The sequence below is a fragment of the Ailuropoda melanoleuca genome, chromosome 1 (assembly GCF_002007445.2).
Source record: "Ailuropoda melanoleuca isolate Jingjing chromosome 1, ASM200744v2, whole genome shotgun sequence".
Taxonomy (NCBI): domain Eukaryota; kingdom Metazoa; phylum Chordata; class Mammalia; order Carnivora; family Ursidae; genus Ailuropoda; species Ailuropoda melanoleuca.
Window position 1 is genome coordinate 65,508,895 of NC_048218.1, and position 13,482 is coordinate 65,522,376.

Below are 13,482 nucleotides of genomic sequence, written 5' to 3' on the forward strand. Positions count from 1 at the left end.
CCGGGGCACTGGGGGACAAGAGAATCTGGGCTTCTTCATGGGATCAGAGACGTCTGGGACGAGGCACGGCTCTGCTAAGAGAGGAAGGCAAGCTGCAGAGATGTCCACAATGCAGATGTATCTACATCTGCATATGTAAATGCTCGGAAAAAAACCATTGTGAATGTAATTGGGGAGGTGAGTAGAACTGGGGGTAGATGAAAGAGGGCTTTCATGTTGTACTTGGAACATCTCTATACTTTTTAGCATGTTTAAAGAAGAATGCGTGCATATTTAATGTATGTAATTAATAAATACCACAAATTATCCCAAAAACTGAGAATAGAATTGGAGGTACAGGTCTAAAAGACACCTCCTTGATTTACTATCTCTGAGTAGCTGTCTTCTCAAAAGCCTTTGGGAAGGAAGTTCCATGGTATTCTAGAAGCATCCAGAGAACTCGACAGGTTTCTGAGCACAGGTGTGTAAGCAGGCAGAGGGGCCACCAGAACCACTCTGCTAAAGCTCTCAGTGCCCAGAGGGTGATGGGTGGGGTGATGAGAGGCTGGGCGGATGGACCATTCAAGGTGGTCATTACTGTACACGAAGACACATTTTTCCATTCCTTTGGAAGGTAAGGTGCCTGTCCTAACTGCAACACAAAGGCTAGAGGAAAATTCCCCTTCCACAGACAAGCAGGGTCTGCTGGAGTTAATCCAGTCACGAATGTGTTTCTTTGCTATGGAAAGGAAGACAAGCACTTTCCACCAGTCCTGCCCCACCCCCTGAGCAGTGCCACTGACTGAGCCCCACTCCCCACTCCCTCTAGAAGGGTAAGAACCTTGTCTTCCAGCTCTGCTTCGAGCATCTTGCTCCCTCCCTAAAGAGCAGAGATTGTGGGTTGGTGCCAGAGATAGTCTGAGGAACGGGCATGACGGGCCCCAAGGCAGTGCCGCACTTAACAGAGGCAGTAAAGGAGACCCCTCCACTTCTCAAGCCCAACAGTGCAGGCCCGCCATGCTTCCAGCCTGACTGACCACACCCACATGCGGGAATGGCCCAGGAACTGGAACACATTTTGAAGCCTGGATCCTACCCCCAGAGATTCTGATTTAACTGAGCTGGGGTGCCCCAGCAGCAGCGGTTTCAAAAGCTCCCCGGAGTTGAGAGCCCCATCCTGGAACTGGAGGATGACAACCTGATTGCTTCCCCACAGCCTTCCCTCCTCCAGCACAAAGGCCCAGCTCTCGGGGCTGCTCCCTGTCTCCAGCCTGTTTTCTCCTTTCAGCTCTCCCCTTGACCTGACACCTCACTCCCCCAGGATCTGCCTGGAATGGATGTGCTGGAGCTGAGGACAGGAGGCTGCCTGATGACCCAGCTCAAACTCCACGCGCTCCCGCTGCTGTGCCCAGGAAAAGGGGAGGACGGGCTCAGACCCCTAAGTCACAAGCACCAGGAGCTCTTCTAAGATCCCATTTTCTCCTAACGAATAGAGCAAGGCCCAAGTAATCCTCTTGGAAAAGAAAATCACCAACCCATTCTTACTAGCTTTTTCTTACAATTATTTATGCATTTCCAGCAACTTATTAAATGTCCACTCCTGACCATCTGAGCTCCCCACTTTGGTTAAATATCCATTAGACATTATAGGTTCCAGTTTGGCTACCCCACATACTGAAGGCTGAGCATCCCCCTGACAGCTGGCTGGTGCGTGCTCAAGGAACCCAAGCTCATCGTTAGGAAGGTAAATATGTAGCTTTGAAAAGAAGAGAATAAAACTAAGTCACAGAACTCTGCCTTGTTAACAGGGAAAGAGACTCAGCCTTTGAATTAATGAAGCTCAATCACTTTCCCCTATTAGCATAGGTAATTAAGAGATTGTCTTTTTTTTTTTTTAAACACAGAGTGTGTGTGGGATGCTTAACCCACTCCATACCCTCTATTAAAACTGGGGTTTCAGGGGCGCCTGGGTGGCACAGCGGTTGAGCGTCTGCCTTCGGCTCAGGGCGTGATCCCGGCGTTGTGGGATCGAGCCTCACATCAGGCTCTTCTGCTGGGAGCCTGCTTCTTCCTCTCCCACTCCCCCTGCTTGTGTTCCCTCTCTCGCTGGCTGTCTCTATCTCTGTTGAATAAATAAATAAAATCTTTAAAAAAAAAAACAAACTGGGGTTTCAAAGCAGAGTCTTAATAAAATGAGACCCATAATTAATCAGTAGGGGAAGCCAGGGCCTCATTATGACTTTTGTGGTCTCTATGGACCTTTGCCTTCATGAACCCCTTCCTCCACTTAAAAAAAGAAGAAAAAAATTGATATATATGTATATATACATACGTATGCACACACACATAAATTATATTTTACAACTGCACTGGTATAAATATATTAATGCTATGAATTAAAACATTTTTCTTTGACCTAAAAGTTTATGTTTTCTTCTAATTCTAGAAGAGACTGTGATATTTTTGTGGACCCTGGGTGCTGTGCCTCATAGATCAGTGGGCCCTCGTCCTCCAGGTGAGACCCAGGAAGAGGGACACAGTCCTGTAGAATCACGGAGAAGCTCCTTCCCTGATTCTAGGCTACTTGATTCTAGGAGCCTCCATAAGGTCCTTCCATGAGCAAGGCACGGCATCCAGGAAGACCCCGCAGCAGCCCTCAGGGCACTTACACTGGTGGAGGGGAGTGAGCCGCAGACACATCACCAGACACGGGGCAGGAGATAGGGCAGCAGGGCGCTGCTGAGTGCTCTGGGAGTGTGCAGGAGGGAAGGGTTACTTTGAAAGTAATGAGGCGGCTGCTCGGGGGGAGTCTGTCCCACGAAAGATACGTCTCACGTAGAGAGGTGCTCCCAGAGCCGAGGCACAATGGAAGGGACACCGGGCTTCTAGAGCACACTGAGGAGCCCGGTCTGGCTTGAGTGTAAGATAGGAGTGAGGAGCTGGGGGCAGACTTGGAAAGAAAGGCTGGGCCCATGTCCGAATGTGCGTGCACAAGTGTGGCAGGTGTGCCGGGGTGGCGACGTGTGTGAGGCTCACTTGTAGGGACTGCAGCCAGGAGTGGTAAGGTCAGAGCCACAGCCTGGAAAGGTCTACCCGGCAGGAAAGACTCACCTGGGAGGACTCGGGAGAAGGAGTCTGGTAAGAAGTACTGAGGGCCTGAGTGAGGTGGCGAGTGGACGCGGATGTGCGGAGGCTGGGAGAGGTGGGCAGGGCCGAAGGGCCGCTGGCCCGGGCACCGGGACTTCACCAGGGTGCAGCCAAGGAGGCTGGGGCTCTGACGCTGGCCCTCAGTGCTGGGGTTGTCTAGAAGAGCTGAGCAAGTACTTACTCTCCGTTCCTAGCACGGGGGGAAGAGAGCTCTTGGGCCTCCGGGTTCTCATCTCCGGGGCCTTGGCATTCTCCTTGGTGGGAGCATCTGGAACAGAACAGGTAACCACAAACATGAGTTGGCTGCTGCCCAAGGAAATGAGCCGAGGAGGCATCTCAATAAAAAATCCCCCCTTGACCAAAATTAGAACCCCCCCCCCCCCCCCCCCCCCCCCCGCCCCGCTCTCCATTCCACTCTGGGGGCCCTCCGTGCCTGCTGGGCAGATGGCGCCTGCCACTGGGCACCTTCCTCCACAGAAGCGCCAAAGAAGGAGCGTCCACTCCGCTGCGCCTTATAAATCAGGGGGAAAGAGCACAGTCGCTGCGGCAAGATGGATGGACAGGCTATCCTGGGAGCTGGGGAACACGTTCCCCTCTACGGCAGGCACGTGCCACCACGAGTCACATCACCGGCAGGGCTGGAGGAGAGTTGGCGCCCTCTGCTTACCTCTCTCCCCTCTTTTCCCTTCCCTGGGCCTTCACTCAGCAGGGCTAACCACTCTGCATTTCCCAAAGCCGCTCTGTATAGAGAGGTCTCTTATGCAGAAGGAGGGGACAGGGCCCATGCCCTTGGCTCACGGCCTGGAAGGGGCCTGCACCTTCTGCATCTTCTACACATGGCCACTGACAGACCTCCAGAGCCGACGAAGGCCTCGCGGCAGGCAGCCGGCATGCCTCTCCCGGCCCCTGGACGGAGCCTTGGACCCATTATGGGAGCTTCCGCACCCCTCCTCAAAGTAGACCCCATGAAACCCTGCACAGCCTTCTGGGTAGACCTGAAATGGGACATGGGTGAGTGTACAATTCCTCAGGCCTCTCCTCCACATTCCCTCTTCCACGTTAATGACGAGTGTGGACAAGGCCAGGGGAAACTCCCCTCTTGGGGCAGAAGAATAACATTGCGCTGGGCTGGGCTGGGCTGGGCATAAAAGGCCTTACTGGGCCCGGAGGAGACTGGACTTCAGGATGTTTCAGGGAAACCACCCAGGAACTTGGATAAGAAGCATCTGCTTAAACAGCTATCACTATGCTCCAGCATTTTCCCCAGGAGCATTTTCCCCACAAGGAGCTCTCTTCAGGGATGTGCTGGGAGGGAGCCTCCCCCTCAGAGCCCCTTCCTGCCATTCCCTTTCCTGCTGCTGAAGAGAGGAAGCTCAGAGGGAGGAAGGAGGGGGCTGGGACTTTCTCGGGCTGCATTCCTGTGGCTTGGCTGGGGAGGAAGGGCCATCTTGCTGTCCTGCCTGCTAGATGGGGCAGTCCTAGCTGCTAACACGTGCCCTCTCCCAGGCTGGCTCCTGGGGCTTTGTGGGGTGGACACAGGTTGCACAGAACTGGGGCCTGGGGATGAACCCTTTCCCAGCACATGGACTCCTGATGCTCCATCTGGACGCACTGTTCCTTCTAGATGGCATTTGCGGCTCTTTTCTGCTTCTGAGGGTGAATCTGCCCATGAAAATCCCCCCACAAAGAGTTAAGCTTCCTTCCCAACTGAAAGCCTGCCCACACTCGGTTATAGCTGGGAAATCCAGGGACAGAGGCCTGGTGCAGGCACCGTCCAGACTCACCAGCAGCCCCAGGCACATGGGCCTCCAGGGCTATGGGGGCAATCTCCTACGGAAGTCAGCCAAAAGCCGTACCCATGTCACTACAGGAATGGTGATGTGTAGGCCTCAGGAAGAGCTCCCTAGCAGCTTATGACAGGGAATGGTCCTGAGGGAACACAGCTGGAAGAAGTCCTTTTAAGCAGCACTTGACAACCTGGCCCCCTTCCCTGCCTCCACTCCTCACTGTCCTTCTGTTAGAGCAAAAGGAACACAAGACGGTGAGTCAGGGGTCCTGCCTTCCGCAGCTGACTCTGCCTGCGTCCGGTCTCCTCAGCGGGCCACACATATACCGGGTTCCATGTGCATATGGATGGAGGAGCAGAAAGTCCCACGGGGAGGGCATGATTTCACTTACTCATGCTGGCTGTTTTCCCCAGGCCTAATGGCCATTCTCAGCTACAGAAAAACCCTCAGTACATGTTTGTCAACCTCTGTGGCTCTCATATGGGCTGCCCATTAGCAGCACCTGGACCTAGGTATCTCACTGCCCAGATCCTGGTTTAATTGGTCTAGTTAGGGGCCTGGGTATCAATAGGATCTAGAAGTTCCACAGATGGTTTCAATCTGTCACTCCTCGTCTCTCTCCTCAGGCTGTGTGTGTGTACATATGTGTATATGCGTGCGTACACGTGTGTGTATGTGCCTGTGTGTCTAGAGGTGGCGGTGGGGCCCAGGGAGGGTCTCAGGGACCAGTCTAAGAGACAGGAACGCCGACCAGCGCTCCCCTTGGTGCCTGGGCATCAGGGTGCCATACACCAGGGCATGGGGTGAGTCTATGGTTCCCTTGTTTAGGGCCCTCCCTTCAAGACCTGACAGGAAACAATGACAGTTTACAGGAAGCTGCACCCCCAAATGTGTTTGTTTTCCCCTTTTTTAAGGAAAAGGAGGAGAAAGCCAAGCGTGTACCGAGAGTTCTCGGCAGCTTGAAAACTCTCTTTGCCTGTCTTTCTTCTGGTGAGTTCTGGGACCTCACAGGAGGGAGATAAAGAAGGATCAGGGTTGTTGTTGTTGTTTTAACTGATGCATAACTTGAGGCATAAAGCCAGCAAAGGATGAGAGGCCTAGTGCACCTGGGTCCCTAAAGAAGGGACATAAGGACTGAGATCCCTTCTCTCCTCGCGGCGTTGTGTTGACCTTAGCTTCCAAGCATCCTTAGAGTACAGACCCAGAGAGGAGGATTCTAGTTTTGGCTTTGTCACCAGCAATCTCAGGATCACGAGCAAATCATTTCAACTGCTTTGGGTCTCTATTTCCACATCTGTACAAAGGAGACGACACTCATTTTCTCTACTGCACTGTGTTGAAAGGCTCAAAGGAGGGAGTATATTTGTGCTTGGGAAAGGAGAAAAATGCTCATTCACTTACTAATTCCTCCCTCCTGTTTACCACGTTTCCTTCCCTCCCTCCGACTCTGCTTTCAAACTCTCCACCTTCAAGAAGCCCTGCCTGCCCAGCCCCCACCCGTACGTTGCATGTTTCCCGCCCTCGCGTCTGTCCTCAGCTTCCGACTGCCGACTGCCGGCTCGACACTGATGTGTGAGTACACTACCCTGTCATGTGCTTTGAGCTTTGTTTTTAGAAGTTCTGTGCACTTTATCTTTCCATCTGACCATGAGCAAAGGGGCTCAAGTTTCCCTTTCAAACCAGGCACACCCCCAGAGTTGGAGCCCCCCCCACCACCAGGGGTGGACTGGCCCCCTCTTCCCTCGGCAGCCCTCCTGCCCCATGGGGCTGTGCACACACCACAAGCCACTCGCCCTCCGTGAGAACGGCAGCGAGGAGTGGGCTGGAAGGACCGTGTGCTTAATCAGAACCAGCTTTGTGCTTGCACGGATGCCCAGGGGATAAAAACAATAGTAATACAAGTCTAAACGCAGCTTGTATTTTCTATTTTAATCAGTTGGTGATGAAACTGAACTCCATTTCTAGATCTGGGCCCCAGGGCTGGAGTCCATTGCTGGCCTGGCTGTACCCCCAAAGACAAATGGGGGAGGAAGATGGCAGTGTGGAGAGGTGGGGGGCCTCTACATGGAATGGAAAACGTGTCCTAATATGGGCAACACCTCACCCCTTCTACTCCTGGGCTAGCTCTGGACCCAGCCCTTCAGGGCAGCAGTGTTGCTTCTATCTTCCCCAAGAGGTCAGTTCCCTGAGATATAAGCCTAAGGCAGGGGGAACGAGGTGTTGGGAGGCTTCTAGGAGCAGGTCCAAGCTTCCAGGAGCTCCACGAGAGGGCAGGGCAGAGGGGCTGCCCTCTTTCTCTGCCCGAGGGCAGGCAGCGAGCTGGCATCATCGGAAGAGAGGGCCCTCCAGGCAGGAGACAAGCTCCTTTCTGGCTCTGCTGTCTGGGGCCTGTGAGTCCTTGGGCAAGTTCCCTGACCTTTTTTGAGCCTGACCTTCACCGGGAAAACAGGAATCCCAGCCCAACAGATGAATGAGCTGTAAGGTAACAGCGGGCATTTACTGGGTTAGGTAGTTGGTGCCTGGCACGATGCTACGTGCTTTATCTGCTTGCTTCAGGTTGAACCGTATATCTGCCAATATTCAAGTGTCTTTGGCCTCCTGGAACAGCAATTTTATTTAGTTTAATCTAGTGTGTTAGCTGCCTATGATGACCGGAAGGACAGATGTGAAAGTGGGAGCAGACTTGTTACTATGGCAGGACCCAGGCCAATGAAAGAAGGGTGCATCGAAATCCGCTCGGTCCCTGTCAGAGGCGCCCGACGGCCATGGGCGCAGGAAGCACAGAGCAAGGCACCAAGGCTTGCGTTTAAATGCCCAGCCAGCTAGTTATTAGCTGCATGGACTCCAGCAGGCCACTCAGTCCCCACACGCCTTGATTCAGGCCTTTTTACTATCACCCGGCAAACCACCCCCGGCACAGTTATGAATCACCAAACCCAATGGCCAGTGCTTAGGCTCACCTTATCCTACTGGCAGCCGCATCTGACACACAGATCCCATCATTCCTTTCTTATTGAAGTGGCCACCGTTTGGCTTCGGGGACACCCCTCTCTCCGGGATGTCTTCCTGTCCCACCGTGGCCATTCCTTCTTGGTCTCCTCTGCAGACCTCTGTCCTGCCCTCCTTCTCCCTCCTTCCCCCTCCACTCACATCCACCCTAGGGACCGCATTCAATCCCCGGACATTCAGTGGCCTCTTACATGGATAGCTCCGATAGCCTGCCTCCAACCCTGACCTCCTTACTCAACTCCAGGTTCATCTAAATGCCTGCCTATGTGACATGCCCACCTGGATATCTGATGGACACCTTCAACTTCACAGGTGCAAAATTCTTGTTTGTCCCCTGCCCTCGTATGCCCATCTGGAAAGTAGTACCACTGTTGATCTGTGCTCTCCCATAAAAACCAAGTCACCTCTGACTTCCCTTCCTCTCTCTCCATTTCCAATTCAGAAGCAAATCCTATGAGCTCTATCTTGAGAACAGATTCTGAATCTGATCACCTCCCACCTGTTGCATGGAACTGAGCTGACATCAGCTCCTGCCTGGGCCATCACAGCAACACCCAGCTCGTCTCCCTGCTCTCCCTCCTACCCATCCTGGGTCTGGCCACTGTGGTTACCCCAGTGATCCTTCTCAATGCCCAGAGTTGGCCCACCACACTTAGAATAAAGTCTGGTCTCCCTGTCACAGCCTACGGCCTTGCAGATGTGGCTGCTGGTCCTTGTCTCACTTCCCGCCTCGGCCCCTGGCTCACGGCTCAGCCCCCCTGGCCTTCCTACTGCTGGGACTGCATCAGGCGCAGTCTCTGCTCAGAGCTTTGCTCTCACCCTTCCCTCTTCCTTCTTCCTTCCAGACTCCTTCTCGCTTCCTTCAGGCCTCTGTCCCACCATCACTTCTTCAGAGAGGCCTCCCAACCATCCTCTCCGACAGTAACATTCCCTTCCCCACACCCTGCTTCTCTTCCTTCATAGCACCTGCTACTGCCTAAGATTATATGATCGCTCTGTTCATCTGTATTACCGTCTCCCCCTCACTAGAATGTGAAGTCCCGAAAACAGGAACTTCCTATTTGTTCACCGCTTCTAACCCAGCCCCCAAAGCGCTGCCTGGCACTGGGATGAATGACAGCGGGGATGTGCCCACTAGAACGTCACCTCCTACCACACATATGTGTGACCCTCCCTGGTCACAAAGCCCTTGATCTCACCAGTAGCTGAGACCACATGCCCTCAGCCAGGGTGGTTGGGGAAGGGTAGACTAAGCTGCCCTGTCTTGGGATTTTCGCCTATGAAGAGTTTTGTTTCCCCGCCTCTCACCTGGGTCTGAATGAGAGGGAATGGGTCACTCAGGCCAGGTTCTGCATGTGGGGGTCAGGACTGGGGACAGGGGGGGACAACCAGGCAAGTAGCCCCTCCTGTCGGCCAAGGGCAGGGGTGCAAGGAAGTACGGAGGGGCTTTCCAGCAGGAAGGGCTGTTACTAAGGTAGACCCGGATGTCAAAGAGAGTGGACACGGACATGTTATTCACTGGACAGAGAGGTCATGCCAGGTCGTGGAAAGGGTAGGCTTCAGAACCAGACATACCCAGGTGTGAATCGTGCCAAGGCAATTCATGTTCTAACTCCCTGCACATGGTGGCTCTGAGGGCATGGGCTTTGGGATCAGAGACACCCAGAGACTCTCCTGTGAGCTGTCTGCGTGACCCTCGCCGAGCCTGTTTTCCCACTGAGAGATACCCTGCCCAACTGTTGTATAAATGCACAAAAGCCTCTGGCCAAGCAAACCTGGAAGGTCAGCTTTTGTCCCCCGCGGTGAGTTTTCTGGCAAGTCCTCACCCACTCCAGGCTTCAGGAGCTTTTTGGGGTATAAGTTGACACTTGCCTTCTGCTGCACTTGGAAGGAACAGGGATGTGACCAGAATTCAGAAAGTGCAAAACAGCACCCTTTTTCTCAGGGAAAAGACCCACACGGCATGATTAAAATAGCCAGATGTGCTGAATTATAAAGGCTACCTCTCTCTATCTTTACTATCAGTGGGAAAAACAGGAGTATGGCTAATACTTTGGCCAATGAGCCCAAGTCACTTTTATGAGGCCCTGAAATGTATCACTATTGGCCACAGATGTATAGTCTTAATGGTGTTTGGCACAGGCTGAGCGAGTGATAGCTCCTGACTGTCAGGGGGCAGGGCCAGCCTGACGTCGGTATGAGCTACAGTCCCCACCCCTGGTTGAGAGGGACCTCACTGCCCCTTGGGAGGGATGCAGTCCTATCCAGAGGCTGAGCAGGCAGCTGGAGTTGGAGAGAGACAGGGAGACCCTACAGCAAGAACGAACTCGCAAACTCAGTCGTCGTTACTTCGTAGGGCAAGCAGTTCTTCCATGTACTCTAACTAGAATTTGATTTAGAACTATGGGCTTGCTCTTCAGAAAAATGCTCTAATCCACAAACACACGAAATTCTGCGTATCATTTCAAAGGGTGCATGGACCCTCCAGAATGGCCCTGGGGAGTGGGGAGAGCTGGGAGGATTAGGGGATGGAAGAAGGACAGGAAACCAGTTCGGCTGAGTGGGGGAGCCCAGGAGGGGAAAAGGTGCTGCGAAGTGGCAGGGGAACAATTAGGGAAACTGCAGTCCTTTGTCTAGAGGTGGCTCATGATAGGGAAATAAAACTTGCCGTGGCAAGAAGGCTACCCGCTTGGAGGACACTAATGTATCTCCAAGTCTAGCAACAGGGAAAAGAGTGGGTGTGAAGGGGGCTGCCCTTTTTCCCTTTGAAAAACAAAACCAATGAACTGAGAGTTAGTCCTGTTATCTCAGCTGGTCTCCCTCCAATCCCTTTGCTAGCTCTTCTCCTAAAACCCAGCTCCTAGTCTGCAGCCCTAGGCCAAACTAGAGATAAATAATGGTCATCAAGATTAGCAAGAGTAGGAGGAAATCTGGAAGGAGGAGACCAGATTAGGGCAAAACAAAAGTCCCATAAATTGCAGAACAAATGCCCCAAACCTTTAAAAAAAAAACAAAAAACCCAAATGTATTCTATAGGGAAAAAGAAAACTGTATTTTGAAAACAAAGTTTTGTTTTAAAAATAAAACATTTGCTGTTTCTCAAAAAGGTGCTGACATTTTGCAGATAAGGAGAATGAATTACTATCCTGCCTTCAGCTAGCCGTGTAAATAGGACCTGAAGAGTCCAGGGATTCCAAAAGCAGATACCCTCATGAGCAGTCTGCGCTTCCTTCTAGACTGGTTGGATCCAGCATGGGTCCCAAGTGTGGGCTGTTAGAAATAGGCTTTTGGGGTCAAGTTCCCAGAAACACTTTTTTCCCTCTAACTGCAGCACCTGTCTAGAAAGAAGCAGGAATCTGACCTGGGTGGGTGATAGCCAGAACACACAGGGGAATATCCGATAGCAGTAGTCCCTACCTAAAGCCTCAAAACACGCGTTTCGAGTCCCACTCTGAACAGACCATACATTGACTTATCAAATCTGCTCCTGAGACTCAGAGCCCTCATGACGCATTCACAGAACTCCAGAGAGATGCCCACAATCCTCTACCATTTCAGCTTACTGCTGGCGAGGGACAACTGAATATGTTTTGCCACGGTGTGTATTTTTTTTAAATGTCTCTTTTCAAGGCTCTTTTTTTCTTAAGAATAAATAAATAAATAAATAAATAAATAAATAAATAAATAAATGAATGAAGACAGACTCTTTTTTCTTTTCTCCCATTCCTAATATATCACAGATCTCAGTTTTTATGATCAGAGAATCAGATTATCAAGCCAAGAATGGGGACCCAGGTTCCACATCTTGGGGAATGGCAGTGAAATGGGACAGGACTTCATAACCCAAGTGATTATATTCACAGAAGAACAACAAAGCTGGCCTTTGACTTGCCTTATTTGGACACTAGATTTTCACGTGTCACTCATGGTTACTAACCAGGCATTTCAAGGGCAAGAAGTTATTTCCCCCACAGTACCCTTTTAGACAGTTCCAGGCAAGTAACGAAATAGTAAGAAAGGGCTCTGGATTGGAAGGCTCAAGATGGGATTCTGGCCCTGGCTTGGCCCTCGGGGGACCAGGGGGTGCTTTCCTTCTCCATGGCCTTGGTTTCCTACTGTTTAAATGAGGGCAGTAGCCTAGATCATCCCAAGGCTGGTTCTACTTCTGAGGCTCTAATGCTCAACTTCAGACCGAGGAGAGAAAGAAGAGTCGTGAACACAGCCCGGCCTTAGCCTTTCCTCACTCGGAAAGTCCACTCAGACCTGGTAGCCCTCGGCCCCCACGTGTCTCCTCCTCTCCCCCTGCTGTATTATGGTGACTTTTTCTTCTTACAGAGACGGGTCTGTCCCCTCTCCCCGAAGACGCAGCCCCAACTCACCTCCTCAAGGAAGTGTCCCCACATGGACCTCCCGCTGCTCCGTCCTCACCGCAGGGCTGACCTGCCGGCACTGACACTTGCTTGTTGCCGCTTGTAAGATACTATGTAGTCATTTTCCTGTGGGTGTGTCTTTTCTCCTCCTGCCCCGTGCCTGGCTTCCCTGCTCAGCAAGGTTCTGCGTGTGGGGGTCAGGACTGGGGACAGGGGGACAGCCAGGCGAGCAGCCCCTCCTGTCGGCCAAGGGCAGGGCTGCAAGGTCACATAGGGCCATCAAGCTGAGCGCTCATTTTCCTGTCTCATTGTTTGCAAACGATGGCTTAACTCCACAAAGCAAATGCCTTGGGGAGGGATGGCAGCCTTGAAGGCATTTCTGTTTAGGTATGGCTGGCAAGGGAAGGGCTGAGGAGTGGGACTGTGTGTGTGGCAGTGAGGGGTGGGCACGACCTACCGTCCACGGTGACTTGGCAGGAGCACTCAGCCTGGCCTGCGCCATTCTTGGCTATGCACTTGTATAAGCCTCTGTCCTCGGGCAGTGCCTTCTCAATGGAGACAGAGCACAGTGAGCCTAGGAAGGAAGAGAGAGAATGGTTGAGAGGAGTGAGTACAAGCCCAATACCTGCCCTGGCCCCTGGAACATGGCAGGAAGGAAGGAAGGAAGGAAGGAAGGAAGGAAGGAAGGAAGGAAGGAAGGAAGGAAGAGAGAGAATGGTTGAGGGGAGTGAGTACAAGCCCAATACCTGCCCTGGCCCCTGGAACATGGCAGGGGAGGGCTATTCACATGGGCCGCCTCTGGAAGCTCAGAAGTCAGGGGTCCTGTGGGAACCAGCCCTCTCTCCCTACCAAAGTCAGGATACTTTTTGCTGATAACCCAGGTCCCAAATAACTGATCCCTAAATATATTCCTTCCTGGTACCCTCTTCCTACCTCCCAGGGAGCTCTCTCAGGGAGACATAATGGAAAGGTACAGAAGAAGAGAGTGGAATAGTCTCCACCTTTGGAGAGCCTCCAATACAATGGAAGGCGCGGAGGGACCGCGAGCCTGCACGCTGTGACGTCAGCATGAGAGATGAGCAGCAGCCAGGAACAGACCCGTGGTAGAACAGCAGCAGGTGCGGAACAGCAGCTTACAGCAATTATTTATTGCAGGAATGCACCTTAGAAAAGGGAGTTCTGAACAGAGG

At 52.4% G+C, this 13,482-nt stretch overlaps 1 protein-coding gene across 6 annotated transcripts in view; it reads right to left on the reverse strand.

The window, feature by feature from the left end:
* The window catches only part of MYLK (myosin light chain kinase), a 263,098-nt gene that overhangs the window by 59,853 nt on the left and 189,763 nt on the right, over positions 1-13,482 (reverse strand). For 5 of the 6 annotated variants that reach the window (XM_034659556.1, XM_034659553.1, XM_019803103.2 and 2 more), the window contains 2 exons: positions 12,750-12,866; positions 3,308-3,394 (listed from right to left, as the gene is read on the reverse strand). In XM_034659556.1, the coding sequence (XP_034515447.1) occupies positions 3,308-3,394; positions 12,750-12,866 (204 nt within the window). Of the gene's footprint in view, positions 1-3,307; positions 3,395-12,301; positions 12,652-12,749; positions 12,867-13,482 lie in introns of those variants that run through there. The other variant, XM_011229110.3, reaches the window with a different exon arrangement.